The 13,283-nt window shown below is 34.3% G+C and overlaps 1 protein-coding gene across 4 annotated transcripts in view; it reads left to right on the forward strand.

Annotated features, from left to right (window-relative positions):
- The first annotated feature begins 586 nt into the window (after nt 1-586).
- The window catches only part of LOC306871500 (surfeit locus protein 4), a 12,769-nt gene continuing 72 nt past the window's right edge, over nt 587-13,283 (forward strand). The window contains exons 1-8 of one of the 4 annotated variants that reach the window (XM_079419492.1): nt 662-820; nt 1,493-1,558; nt 4,229-4,308; nt 4,407-4,593; nt 7,862-7,938; nt 8,041-8,084; nt 9,611-9,797; nt 11,285-12,716. In XM_079419492.1, coding sequence (XP_079275618.1) covers nt 4,488-4,593; nt 7,862-7,938; nt 8,041-8,084; nt 9,611-9,797; nt 11,285-11,551 — 681 coding nt within the window. In that variant the 5' untranslated portion in view covers nt 662-820; nt 1,493-1,558; nt 4,229-4,308; nt 4,407-4,487 and the 3' untranslated portion in view covers nt 11,552-12,716. Of the gene's footprint in view, nt 821-1,492; nt 1,559-4,228; nt 4,309-4,406; nt 4,594-7,861; nt 7,939-8,040; nt 8,085-9,610; nt 9,798-11,284 lie in introns of all 4 variants that reach the window. The other 3 variants (XM_079419493.1, XM_079419491.1, XM_079419490.1) reach the window with 3 other exon arrangements.

The following is a 13,283-nucleotide window of genomic DNA, read 5'->3' on the forward strand; positions in this document are numbered from 1 at the left end:
ATCTAATAATAATAATGTAATTTAATATTAATAACATGTTAATGATAAATAATAACTATTATGAATTATATGTATAATTATAATAAATATGAATATAATTACAATGCTAGTTATAATAATACAATTAGTAGTATGTTTGCATGTGTCATTATTTAATTCGTGCAATAAATGTAATTTATTAAAATAATGTTTATTTAATAAAAATGATATGATCAATAATATTTAGAATATTATGGATTATATGTATAATAAATATACATACATAATACATACTTTTGAATATAATCGTATAATTATTATAAATTATATAATTTATAATAATAGTAAAAATAATGTCAAATTAAATTTATTTAACAAGAATATTATTAATATTATTCTAGATGGATTTTATGTAATAATCATTGTATTATTAATTGTATTATTTTGTATAATAATAATGTGCATTTTGTATCGCATAATTATTATAAATATAATTATATAATTATTATAATGTGCAATGAAACGTGCATATCACACGTATACTAAAAACAAGTTATTTTGTAGTAAAAGACTGTTCCGCTGTGCGTGCGCGCGCGCGGTTGAGTATACGTGGCTCGCGGGAGGCCGCTGTGCACGCGCTCGTGGAGAGGAGGTTTTTTTGGTAGCGGCGCGGTGCATTGTGGGACGGCGGCGGTGGAGGCCTAGGCAGGCAGCAGCAGTTGTGAGTGTTTGACAGACACACGCGTGTTTACATTAGTATTGGGCTGATTATCTCCGCGCTGATCGGTGAGTGATGGCGCGCGAGGATCTGATGAGCGCAGCGGAGGACGCGGCGGATCAGGTGCGCCAACCAAACAGCGGCTCTTCACGTGCATTTAACTGTGCATGACATGCATATGCATGAGAAATATATCGCATTATGCTTTGTTAAAGCAGTCGGTGCGTGTTTGTGTGCATTAGTCACTCACATATCCCTGTTTAATAAGACTTTCCTGTATATTCTTACTGGGAATTTACATTACTCGCCTTTGAAAATGAAATGCATGTTCATGCATTTAATATAGAGACAGATACTGGTTGCCAGATGATGTTAGAACATATTGCAAGAGGAGGTAACTGCGATACAAAATGCACATTTAATGCAAGTTCACATTGTCATGCTTTATATTAAATGAGAGGCTGAACCTGCTCTGAAAGTGTAATACTGCTCTCTTTAAACTAAGAAATCAGTTCTTAACATGCTTAAAGAACAGTTACTGCTGTCACTTTCCTGTACTACTGTATTTTATTGAGAGTATGGCACTGAATGGGTTGAGAAATGCCTGCAGATGATTGCTCAAGCACACAGGCACAGATAATAATGACCTTTCAAACACGTGCACTGCTTTGTTTCTTGCTTTATAAATCCTGTTTGCAGCAGTATTAGTGGAGGTTTTTATGTTTTGCATGCTGTAAAGTGTGTTTTGCTCAGGTCATGTGTGTGATTTTCAGCATATGTTCTGGTTTGTTTCAGGATGTAACTTAAACCCTCTTCTTGCAAATCTGCAGTCTAAATGTGGAGAAGTGTTGGGGTTACTGGGTGAAGCCAAATGCAGAATGAATATGAATTACTGATGCTGCTTAATCTTAAACATGTATGTTTGAGCGCAGCTGTTTGGTTTTATTTGGTGCTTCAGAATCTGATACAAGTCTGTACCTGCAGGATGATTCTTCTCTATTATAATTTATTAAACTACAATACTAGTATTTTTTTTTTTAAACAAAGGCAATGATAAACAAAGTTATTTTTTTATAAGTAGTCAAACATGTTCATTAGAAGGAGGTGACCCAATACTTTTGACAATATAGTGTATATGTATATATATATATAATATAATATAATATAAATATAATAATTATTTTCAGGTAGTTGCCAAGGTATTATTTAATTTAGGTGAGTTGATTTTTTAGTTGATACTAAAATAACGACAACTAAACTATTTAAAAAAAAAAAGAAAAACTAATAAAACTATACAAAACAAATTACTAAAACTTTAACTAAAATTAAAATTTAAATATAGAAAAATCCAACATATGATTTTATTAATATAAATTTATTAAATAGTAATATTAATTATTAATTAAAAACTACAATAGTATCTCAATAATGCTAAAACAATACTTGCCTGTATAGTTTCATTAATTAATATTTTTTTTATTGTAGTTTTATTTCATTTGAATTATTTTAGTAGATCAAGTTAAACTAAAGGAAAATGAGAAATTAAATAAAATGTTTATTTCAGTTTTAATTCAAATCATTTTGTCCTTAGTAAGACGTGTTTTCCTGGTGGATATCTTCCGATGCTCTGCTGTAGTCCTGTTTGTCCTGTTGTTTACTGAGCTCTTCACTAATAAGGAGCGCATAATCTCTCGTGGTGTCATTCCTGTAACTGAGCTCTGATTGGCTGTTAGGTCAGTCACACTTTGCGTATCTGCTCAGTGATTGGCTGCTGTCGAGAGCTGATGTGGTCTATTTTGGCTCCTGGAGCTTCAGTCACAGAGCTCGTGTTTCACAACACCAGACGCTTCCGATAAAATCAAATCATACTGTTACAAAATGATGATGCAATCATCGAGATCTCTTCAGAGTCTGTAGTTCCTCAGATGTTGTGTTTTAATAATTGTGTGACCCAGGAGCACAAAACCAGTCATAAGTGTCAATTTTTTTTAAATTGAGATTTATGCATCATATTGAGAAAATCACCTTTAAAGTTGTTCAAATGAAGTTCTTAGCCATGCATATTACTAATCAAAAATGAAGTTTTGATATATTTACAGTAGAACATTTACTAAATATCTTCATGGAACATGATCTTTACTTAATATCCTAATGATTTTTGGCATAAAAGAGAAATGTATAATTTTGAGCCATACAATGTATTGTTGGCTATTGCTACAGATATACCTGTGCTACTGATGACTGCTTTAGTGCTGCAGGGACACATATTGATTTCTTTCGATGAGGTATTATGATGTCAGAGTAAGATGGAATTATTTCAGTAACTGCTAAGACTCTAAAATTCAAAGTTTTTGTCATCTGTTCTGCGTCATTCTGACAGATGCTTCGTGCATTTAGGACAAAACCAGTGTTATTTCATGCACTGCTCAATTTTGACCAATTTGACCTTCCATATCATGTATTCTTGTACAGGAAACATACATTTGAGTGTTTATTTTATTGCACTTTATGTATTAGCATCTGTCCATTTCAGTATTTGAAAGAGTTTTTTTTCTCTCGTACATACACCAAGCTTGTATTTGTTTATATATAATTTACACTGATTTATACAACATTTTATTCCAAAAAACATGGTGAGAATGTGTTTGTTTTCTGTCTGTTGACAGTATTTTCTGATTTATGGAGTGATAAAAAGAGAAATCCAAAGTCCCCTCTGGAAAAACCTTAAATGTTCAGATTTATGTTCTGGAAATGTGTGCAAATTAGTACATATTTAATTAACAATGCATATTAGATTATTTATTATTTTTATGAAATTGGATTTGTGTGTTTGTTTTCATAAACAGTAAATATCAGTCAATGCATTAAGTTTGTTGGAGATTTAGAAATGGCTTCTCTGTGATTTGGACAGCACTGCTTTATCTTGCATTGTTTAAGGCTTGATGATTATAACGTTTAGATTAAATGCTACTATCATTTCTGTTTTGTTTTTTTATTTTTAGACTTATTCCCCCAGTTTCACAGACAAGGCTTAAGGCTAGTCCTAGACTAAAATGTAAGCCTGAGCTGTTTCAACTGAAATAAATGTGCACTGACTGATCTTAAAATATGTCAATGCCTTTGTTTTGTCTCAAGATGCTCACCAGTAATGTTTTTTTTCTAAGCATGTTTATAAAAAGTACTTAAATGTCCTAATTGAACTATGGCCTAATCCTGGCTTAATCTAAGCCCTGTCTGTGAAACCGGGCCAGAGAGTTTAAATTAAAATGTAATGATTAAAAATGATTAAAATGAAAAACAGTCATTTTCTATTTCATCTTTTGTTGCTTATTTAAACTATTTATAATATTTCAGAATATTTATATTTAATATTTAAATTAAAGCAATATGCCACAGGTGAATAAATAATATATATATATTATGCATATAATTATTTCGATTTATTTATTTTATTTTACCTCACCTGTGGCATCTTGCTTTAATTGTCCTGCTGTGACTAAATGCTCAGTATAGTGCTGTTTTCATGTTTAGTAGGATTATTACAGGATTTAGTGTTTTGTGTGTGTTGGTCATCACCTGCTGGACGATAGACAGGTGAAGCGTGTGTCCAGGTGAGTATGAGATCATCAGGCGGTCAGTGTTTGTCTGGTGAGTGTCAGATGTGCGGCTGATGGATGTAACCTGATGTTTGCGGCTCTTGTGTTTGCAGTTCCTGCGGGTCACGAAGCAGTATCTGCCTCACGTCGCTCGCCTGTGTCTCATCAGCACCTTCCTGGAGGACGGCATCCGCATGTGGTTCCAGTGGAGCGAGCAGAGAGACTACATCCAGGCCACCTGGAGCTGCGGATACTTCCTCGCCAGCAGCTTCGTACTGATCAACCTGATCGGACAGATCAGTGAGAGACACACACACACACACACACACACACACACACACACACTATAACAGACAGAACAGGATGACAGAATAAGATGACAGTTAGGACGACAGAACAAGACGACTGAACAAAACGACAATAAGTGTGACAGTAAAAACAACAGAGAAAAAGCAGGCAGGACGACAGATTAAGGCGACATCAACAGACAACATGCACTGATTTACCTGAACAAGTAGGCAATGACTGTAGACAAAGACAAATGTATAGTACAAAGCAGTCGACTCATTTTTGACGCAAATGGAACCTCATAGGTAAAAGCATAGATTATTATATGTTTGCTTAACATTTCTTTAGAGAGAAGTATTATTTTTCAGATTTTTAAAATAGGATGGATTGACAATTATTGAGTGCTATAAACACATGTAATGTGTGTTTCATTCATACTGGACGCCAGGGGGCGCTCTCACACAGAAAATCCACATATGCTTCACAGAAGTAATAGAACTGATGATTAGGGATTGGCGATACCACTTATTTTGTTTTTGATACGATACCGATGCCTGTATCGTCAATACGATGCTTCTAAACTGAACTTTTAAATGATTAAATTACTAAGACTAAAATGCTTAAAATGCAACACTTTTGTTCTGACGGTGTAATTTATATTAACATTTCAGAATAGAACATGATCAATATGAACCTTTAACATTCAATTTTAATAAATTTAATTGCACAAATTAAGAAGGCTACAATTTTTAATATGTTTATTGTGAAATAACTCAAACAGAGTTATGTTTTTTCTGCATTGCATTGGGCTGCGTTCTCAAAAACATCAATGCTTTATGATACTCTTGTGAAACTCAGGCCTGTTTGAATGCAAGGCAAGGCAAGTTTATTTATATAGCACATTTCATACACAGTGGTAATTCAAAGTGCTTTACATTAAAGAAAGTGAAAGTGCGCTGTCAGAAGTGAGTGAACGCTCTCTGAGATCGATTGATTCTGCTTTGCTACATTTGCATGTGTTCAGATGAGCACAAAAAGAGTTATTTCCTACACAATTATTTGCTGACAGATTATTTGTCCAATTTAATCCATATTGCTTGCATTATTTTTTTGTTAAATACACAAAGTAACTGGTAAATAAAACACACCTTAGTATCGATATTTAATACTTTCGATACTCGCATCAGTATGGATATATATGGATACTCCAGGATCGCTGCGCCCATCCCTGCTGATGATGTTCCAGGAAATCCCTAATATGGAAAAGGCATCGCTGTTGCAGTAACTGAATAAAAAAAGATATAACATTAAACATTTCAATGAAATGTAAGGACAATAAACACTCGTCTGTGACAATATATGGTTTATATGTGTTCTTCACGCCTTCTCGGGTATTTTCATAATGATTAAGTATATGTGTAAGCCTTTCTGTGATAAGAAGCCACATTAGATCACAAAAGGAAGTTATTTCAAACGACTGATGATGTGACGTAAAAACAAGTTTTCTTTTGTTGCACAACAGGTTTAGAGATGTTTATCATTGCTTGTAATTACAAGGGAAGATGCTCGGTGTGTGTTGCTAATGCACGTTATTAGCGGGGAAACATTTCCTCATCTCATCTCAGCACATGAACACACACACACTGGCCTCATTTTTTCCCTTGTACTGGTTTTGTGGGAAAGTGAACTGATCAGAAACTGAAGTTTTTTTTTCATGTATACAGTATACAGTTTAGCATTATTGTACAGTAATGTCCCATCAGTCAAGTATTCCAGAAAAACATATAATCATACATATTTTTCTATATACACTTAAAATTGCAACAGGTAAAAAAATAGCATCGAGGAAAAAAAGCCCATTATATTTCTGTGTTCTGTTCACGGCAGTGTTATTTTAGTATTATTGATATATCTAATATACTATAGTTTTTGTTAATATTTAGAATTTTTTTATTTTATATTTCCCCTTTTTCATTTAAATTTTTAGCTATAGCAATTTTGTATTGTTTTTTTTAACGTTGATATAGTTCTTAGAATTTAATTTATTTATTAGTTTTTAGTTTTAGTATTTGAAACAAAAATTAGAAATATAGCTGAAATATGAAGTTTTTAATTTTATTTGAGTTAATATTAATTTCAAGTAACAAAAATGTTTTTATAGGCAAGTTTATTTATATAGCACATTTCAATATGATTTAATATGGTTTAAGTTTTTGTAAACTATAGCAATCCTGTGGGATCTCAAGTTTCTCAATCAAGAGCAAAAATCAAGAGCAGCGAGCGACTCCAACTTTTCTTTTAATGTTTGAATAACATTGAGACAGATCTATATTAAGACCTACTGTAATGCATGGATCTAATATAATGTTACACATCAGATTTTCCCAACCATTAACTAAACGCTTGTGTAAGACACAGATTATGTTTGTGTGAATCTCGGCAAGACATATTTCGCAATAATGCAGGGAGATTGCACGCTCTCAGAGAAGTGCATCTTATGCATGCTCTTTGCAAATGTCAGTCAGCACGATCGTTTTGTTTTCAGCATGGGTTTGAAAACCTTATTTCACTGGTTTAGACTCATGTCATCGAGAATTCGATATGTATAATCACAAATAACAATAAACCCTCAACTTGAGAAGCAGCAGCAGTCGTCCAGAAAACGGTGCTCCTTTCAGAAAACGTACATATAAAGATCATTTTAGATATTTAATTACTATTTGGGGCATTGGGATCGTTAGAAGAGGGCTTAAGGAACTCATTTTTGTGAAATTCGACCAAAACTGACAATTTTCACTTCTTTTGCCTGTAGCTCAAAATTAGTCCGTGTGCATTCTGACTCATTTTGCCAGCACAGCTCACAAAAGTGACCACAAAACCAGTCATAAGCGTCATGTTTTCGAAATTTAGAGTCATCATCTGAAAGGTGAATAAATAATCTTTCCATTAATGTATGGTTTGTTATGATAGGACAATATTTGGCTGAGATGCAACTATTTGAAAATCTGGAATCTGAGGGTGCAAAAAAATCTAAATATTGAGAAAATCTCCTTTAAAGTTTTGATATATTTATGGTAGGAAATTTACTAAATATCTTCATGGAACATGATCTTAATATCCTAATGATTTTTGACATAAAAGAGAAATGTATAATTTTGATCCATACAGTGTATTGTTGGCTATTGCTACAGATATACCTGTGCTACTGATGACTGCTTCTGTGCTGCAGGGTCACATGTGACTGTACTGTGGAGCTGATGTGATGATGTCTCGTCCGCAGGTGGATGTGTTCTGGTGCTCAGCAGAAACCTGGTTCAGTACGCTTGCTTTGGTCTGTTTGGCATCATTGCGCTGCAGGTGAGTGAGCAGCTCAGGTGCGTCTGTGCTTCTGTGTAATTGTCTGTCGTTTGGAGTCTGAAGCGTGCAGCACGTGTTCATCAGCGCATCTCTGTGTTTCAGACAGTCGCCTACAGTATTCTGTGGGACCTCAAGTTTCTCATGAGGTGAGTTCAGATGAATAAACACCGTTCACACTGGAGCTGAATGCGGAGTCACTCCTGTTTCTCTGCTGAAACCAGTGCGAGTTTAGAATCTTTCAGAGACTGCAACAGTTATTTTCAGTTTTTAACTTTTTTAGTTAATTTTGTGCTTTTTTATTATTTTGGTAACACTTTACAATAAGGTGTCATTTGTTAACATTAGTTAATGTATTAAATAACACGAACAAGCAATGATCAATACATTTATTACACTATATTCATCTTTGTTAATGTTAATAAAAATGCAGTTGTTTATTGTTTATTCATGTTAGTGCATTAACTAATGTTAACAAACACAGCTTGTGATTTTAATAATGCATTAGTAAATGCTGAAATTAACATGAACTAAGATTAATAAATGCTGCAGAAGTCTTGTTCGTTCTTAGTTCATGTTAACTAATGAACCTTATTGTAAAGTGTTACCATTATTTTTTTTTATAATATGTATCTAAGTTTTTATTCATTTTCTTAATTAGTTTTAGTTATTGTAGAACTTCAAATTAAACTAAACAAATGATGTTCTGTTCATACTGGTGTTATTTTAGTATCAAGATACTGTTATAGTTGTTACTATTTAGATTTTATTTGTATATTTTCTGTTTTCATTTTATTTTAGTTAAAATGTTGTTGTTTTGTCATTTTTAATAGCTCTAAATATTGATATATTTTTTTATTCACTTTTATTATTTTTAGTTTATGTAGTTTTTTTTAGTTATTAGTTTACTTTAGAACTTTAAATGAAATAAAATGAAAATAAGAATTGTTGGCAGAACCAGTTGAAATAAAATCATTTAATTTTTTATTTTATATGTATGTGTGTGTGTGTATATATATATAAAGTAATTAATTCATTTAATTGTATTTATTTTATTTATTTGTGTGTATATGTTTGTGTGTGTGTGTATATATTATTAGTGTCTTATTATTTTTTATTTATTTATTTTTCATTTTATTTCAGTTAACATTTACTTTCAAGTACCGGATGTGTTTTTTTTTATAGTTTGAGTTTGTTAACGATAATTACTCTGGTTCACTTACAGTTGTTTATATTATAAAAACCAAACTCAGTCCTTAAAATGATTAGGTAGTGAAACTGAATGACTGATTGTTAATGCAATGTGTGGCACAAGATGTGCTAGTAATTCCCAGTATTTCAATGGTTGCTAATATTACTGTGGTCTGTTTTCTGTGCAGAAACACTGCTGTTGTTATGAATAGAGTGCTGTGATTGGGTTTTTCCACTTTTGATGATCTCTATTGCATATTTACACTGAAAGTCATCAGGTCCTCAACACACAAATGCATGCATAAAAGAGATTCCTCATGAACAAAAACACCAAAGCCATCAGATGCATCTTTCCTGTGTGATCTACTGTATGCACAACCGCAGTCCATAATAAAGTCTGACCGCATTCAGTGTGCACAAACTCATCATTTGAGCGGGGAACGCTGGTGTCTGTGTGTGCTGAGGATTGTGTGTGTTTGTGCAGGAATCTGGCTCTGGGTGGAGGGCTGCTGCTGCTGCTGGCCGAGTCTCGCTCTGAAGGGAAGAGCATGTTTGCCGGCGTGCCGTCGATGGGAGAGAGCTCTCCGAAGCAGTACATGCAGCTGGGCGGCCGCGTGCTTCTGGTGCTCATGTTCATGACGCTGCTGCACTTCGACTCCAGCTTCTTCTCTGTGAGTCTCCTCAAGAGTTTCAGCACACTGTGTGTCAAATCTGGCACCTTCAAATAAACCTTAAACATCTGGGCCCGTATTCCTAAAGATTCTAAGACTCCTGTTAGAGAGCTCCTAATTTAGCTTAAATATTTCTAACTAGGAGTCTTAGCTTAAAAGTGATTCAGGACCAATCACTCTCTCTCTCACACACACATTATATATGTGTATATATATTCTTTATCTTTTATTTACATACAGTGTTTTATAGGAAATGAACAGAGACATATAAGCCTAATAAGTGCTGTAACAGACCCAAATCATCACTGCTGCATAGTTGCATTTTTCCAGTTGCCAAATATGTTAATGTAGTGATTACATCCATTTCTGGTGCTACGGCATTTCAGCGCGGTGTCTGAGATGTTAGCGTGTCTCTAATAAGATCAGGTCACATAAAGAAACTCTTAAGCCCCTTAAAAGTCCTCGTCCGTACTCCTAACAATTTTGGACCTTAAGACCTCTTTTAAGAGTTAAGATGCTTTCTGAATTACTTTTTTCTTTACTAGGATCTTTTCTTTAATTTTAAGAGGAAATATCCACATTTCTAAGAATTTTTTTTATTTTGTTACGAGGAGCAACTCTTAGCACTAACATTTTTCATGAATACAGGCCCTGGACCCGTACTCACAAACATCTTAAAGGGATAGTTCACCCAAAAATGAAAATTCTGTCATTAAGTACTCGCCCTCGTGTCGTTCCAAACCCGTAAGACCTTCAGAACACAAATTAAGATATTTTTTAAGACTGTAACTCATGGAGAAGGATAGCTGAATAAATTGTTATTATTGTTTTCTCTGCGCATAAAAAGTATTCTCGTAGCTTTATAAAATTAAGGTTGAACCGCTGATGTCACATAGACTGTTTTATTAAAGTCCTTGCTGCGTTTCTGGAGGATCTGGAGGTCTACGGAGGATCAGAGAGCTCTCGGATTTCATCAAAAATATCTTAATTTGTTTTCCAAAGATGAACGGAGGTCTTACATGTTTGGTACGACATGAGGGTGAGTAATTAATGACAGAATTAAAATTTTTGGGTGAACCATCGCTTCAAGGCTAAAAGTAGCTCATAACTCACCGATTCAGGAGAAAATCTTAAAAATAATGGGCGTTTCAGTCAAATAATTAATACAATAGTATGTAGCCTTAATTTGGCACCTAATTGCACAATATTTTATATTTTCAGTATCAAAGTATCAGGACGTGCTTGATTGTTTATACTGTTTATCATTAGTTTGTACACAAAATGTAACTATTATTACACAGCTCTAATCTGCTTAATGCCACTATAATGCATGAGGTTATTAAGATATTATAAACATTAACGTTATGATCTTCTGTGAAAAGCACTAAAGATCTTGACATCTCTTGCTGCCGTTGTCTTTTGCAGAAGCACAAGTTCTGATCTTTGAGAGTTGAATATAACTCTGTTTTCAATGTGTTGTCCGTCAGATCCTGCAGAACATGGTGGGAACGGCGCTCATGGTCCTGGTGGCTGTGGGCTTGAAGACGAAGCTGGCCGCGCTGACGCTGGTGCTGTGGCTCCTGGCCATCAACGTCTACTTCAACGCCTTCTGGACGGTACCTGCCTACAAACCCATGCACGACTTCCTCAAGTACGACTTCTTCCAGACCACCTCGGTCATCGGAGGCCTGCTGCTGGTGGTGGCGCTCGGCCCGGGCGGCGTGTCGATGGACGAGAAGAAGAAGGAGTGGTGAGGAGATGTTCACGAGGAGCCCGAGACGCCAGAGCTCGCCGCAGTGCATCCGTTTATTTTTAGCGCATTGTTAAATCCTGGAGTTTTATTTACCGCCTCGCCCTGCGTTGCAGCAATGAAGGAGATTCCGATTCGTTTCAGTTTCGTTTTGTGTTTAATAATGAAACCGTGTTTATGGAGAAGCGTTCTGTGGGATGTTTGTGCCGTTTCAAAGCACTGTGAGAGATGTAGATGTACATGGAGTGCATCAGATCTTCCTCTCTCTCTGGACTCTTTCTCATGTTATTTGTGATGCTTTGGAGGGATGATGTTCCTGAGGGCCTGATGCATCAGACGTCTGTGAACTCTGAACTGTAGGCGTCTCGGGGCGAGTTTTGCCGTTTGTCAGATTCTATTGTTTTGCAATCGACGCCGGATGAACAGGACGCTTATCCAAGTGTTTTCTGTTGATTCTAAGAAAGACAAGTCACTGTATTGACTTTTCAGAAGGTTATATTGTGTTTTTGACTTTGGGTTTTCAGATCATGGTGGAAAAATAAAGCAAAACGATTTAAATGTGTTTGTGTGGCGTTCTAAATGACTGCGTTTATGTGCATCCTCGTGATGAGAGTAATAAAGCAAAACTGCCATTGTTTTACTATGTAAACACAATACTTGATGCAATTCATTATTACAGCCATAAATGTAGTAAACTTAATGCTGATTTTACAGGCATTATTGGTATAGTCTCAGTTCTTTTAACTGTGCTTCTCGATTAGGAGATGCATTAAAATAAGACAAAAAGCACGAGAAAGCAAGTCGTTTCTTATCTTAATTCACCTTTTTCTTAAGTTCAGTTGCTGCCTTTTGGAATAAGTATAGTCGTATAGCTTAAATTTAATTGGTTCAATTGTTTTGACGAGTTAAAGTAATGGAAAGATGTATGTTGCCATGATGTGTTAATCATATCATTTTTGAAGTAAACAATATTAAAAAATAAATGTGAAGATAAATATTTCAGATCGTTGATCAGGGAGTATTGCAGTATTGGACAGGTTACGATGTTTGAATAGATATGAGTTCATTTTAGAGTTTATGTCTATATAAGTTGCTGGATATCATGCAAGGACAGTTAATATCAGCATGTTTGCTCTGTTGGTCTTTTATCATTTTAATTAAATAATTTTAAAATTAACATGTCTTTTCCTTTTATGACTTTTAATTTCCTTTATTAATGAATTGGACTCTACTCATAGCTACTTATATTCAAATAAATAACCTTCACAATCATGAATTATCTTGTTCATACAGTTCAGAACTGATAATAATAATGAATTGAGGGTTTTTTTGTATTACAGTATGAGGAAATATAGAAAAAATATGATTGCTTCATTGCTTTTTGTTAATGTAATGTGTGTATGTATGTATATATATATATAATTCATAGTTAAACTGTATCAGAAGAAACTGATCTTGATAATGTCAGATAACTTTGATAGAAAGGTATGTAATGGATTGGGTTGAGTAGCTGTCAGATGTTAAATTTAAGAACACAATTAGATAAAACCAATTTAGCTCAACCAATCACCAAGCAGTGCTTCATTTTGTTCAGTCTGTGGTGGAGAAAGATCAAATTAGCAATTAAAGAAAAACACTTCAGCAAAACATGATCAGCTCAAAGGGTCTGAATCATTTTTGGTCCCAAATCTTTATCAATTTTACTGGTAGTCCACTGTATGAATAATTTCTGGGTA

Source organism: Barbus barbus, assembly GCF_936440315.1.
Source record: "Barbus barbus genome assembly, chromosome: 6".
NCBI classification, from domain to species: Eukaryota; Metazoa; Chordata; class Actinopteri; order Cypriniformes; family Cyprinidae; genus Barbus; species Barbus barbus.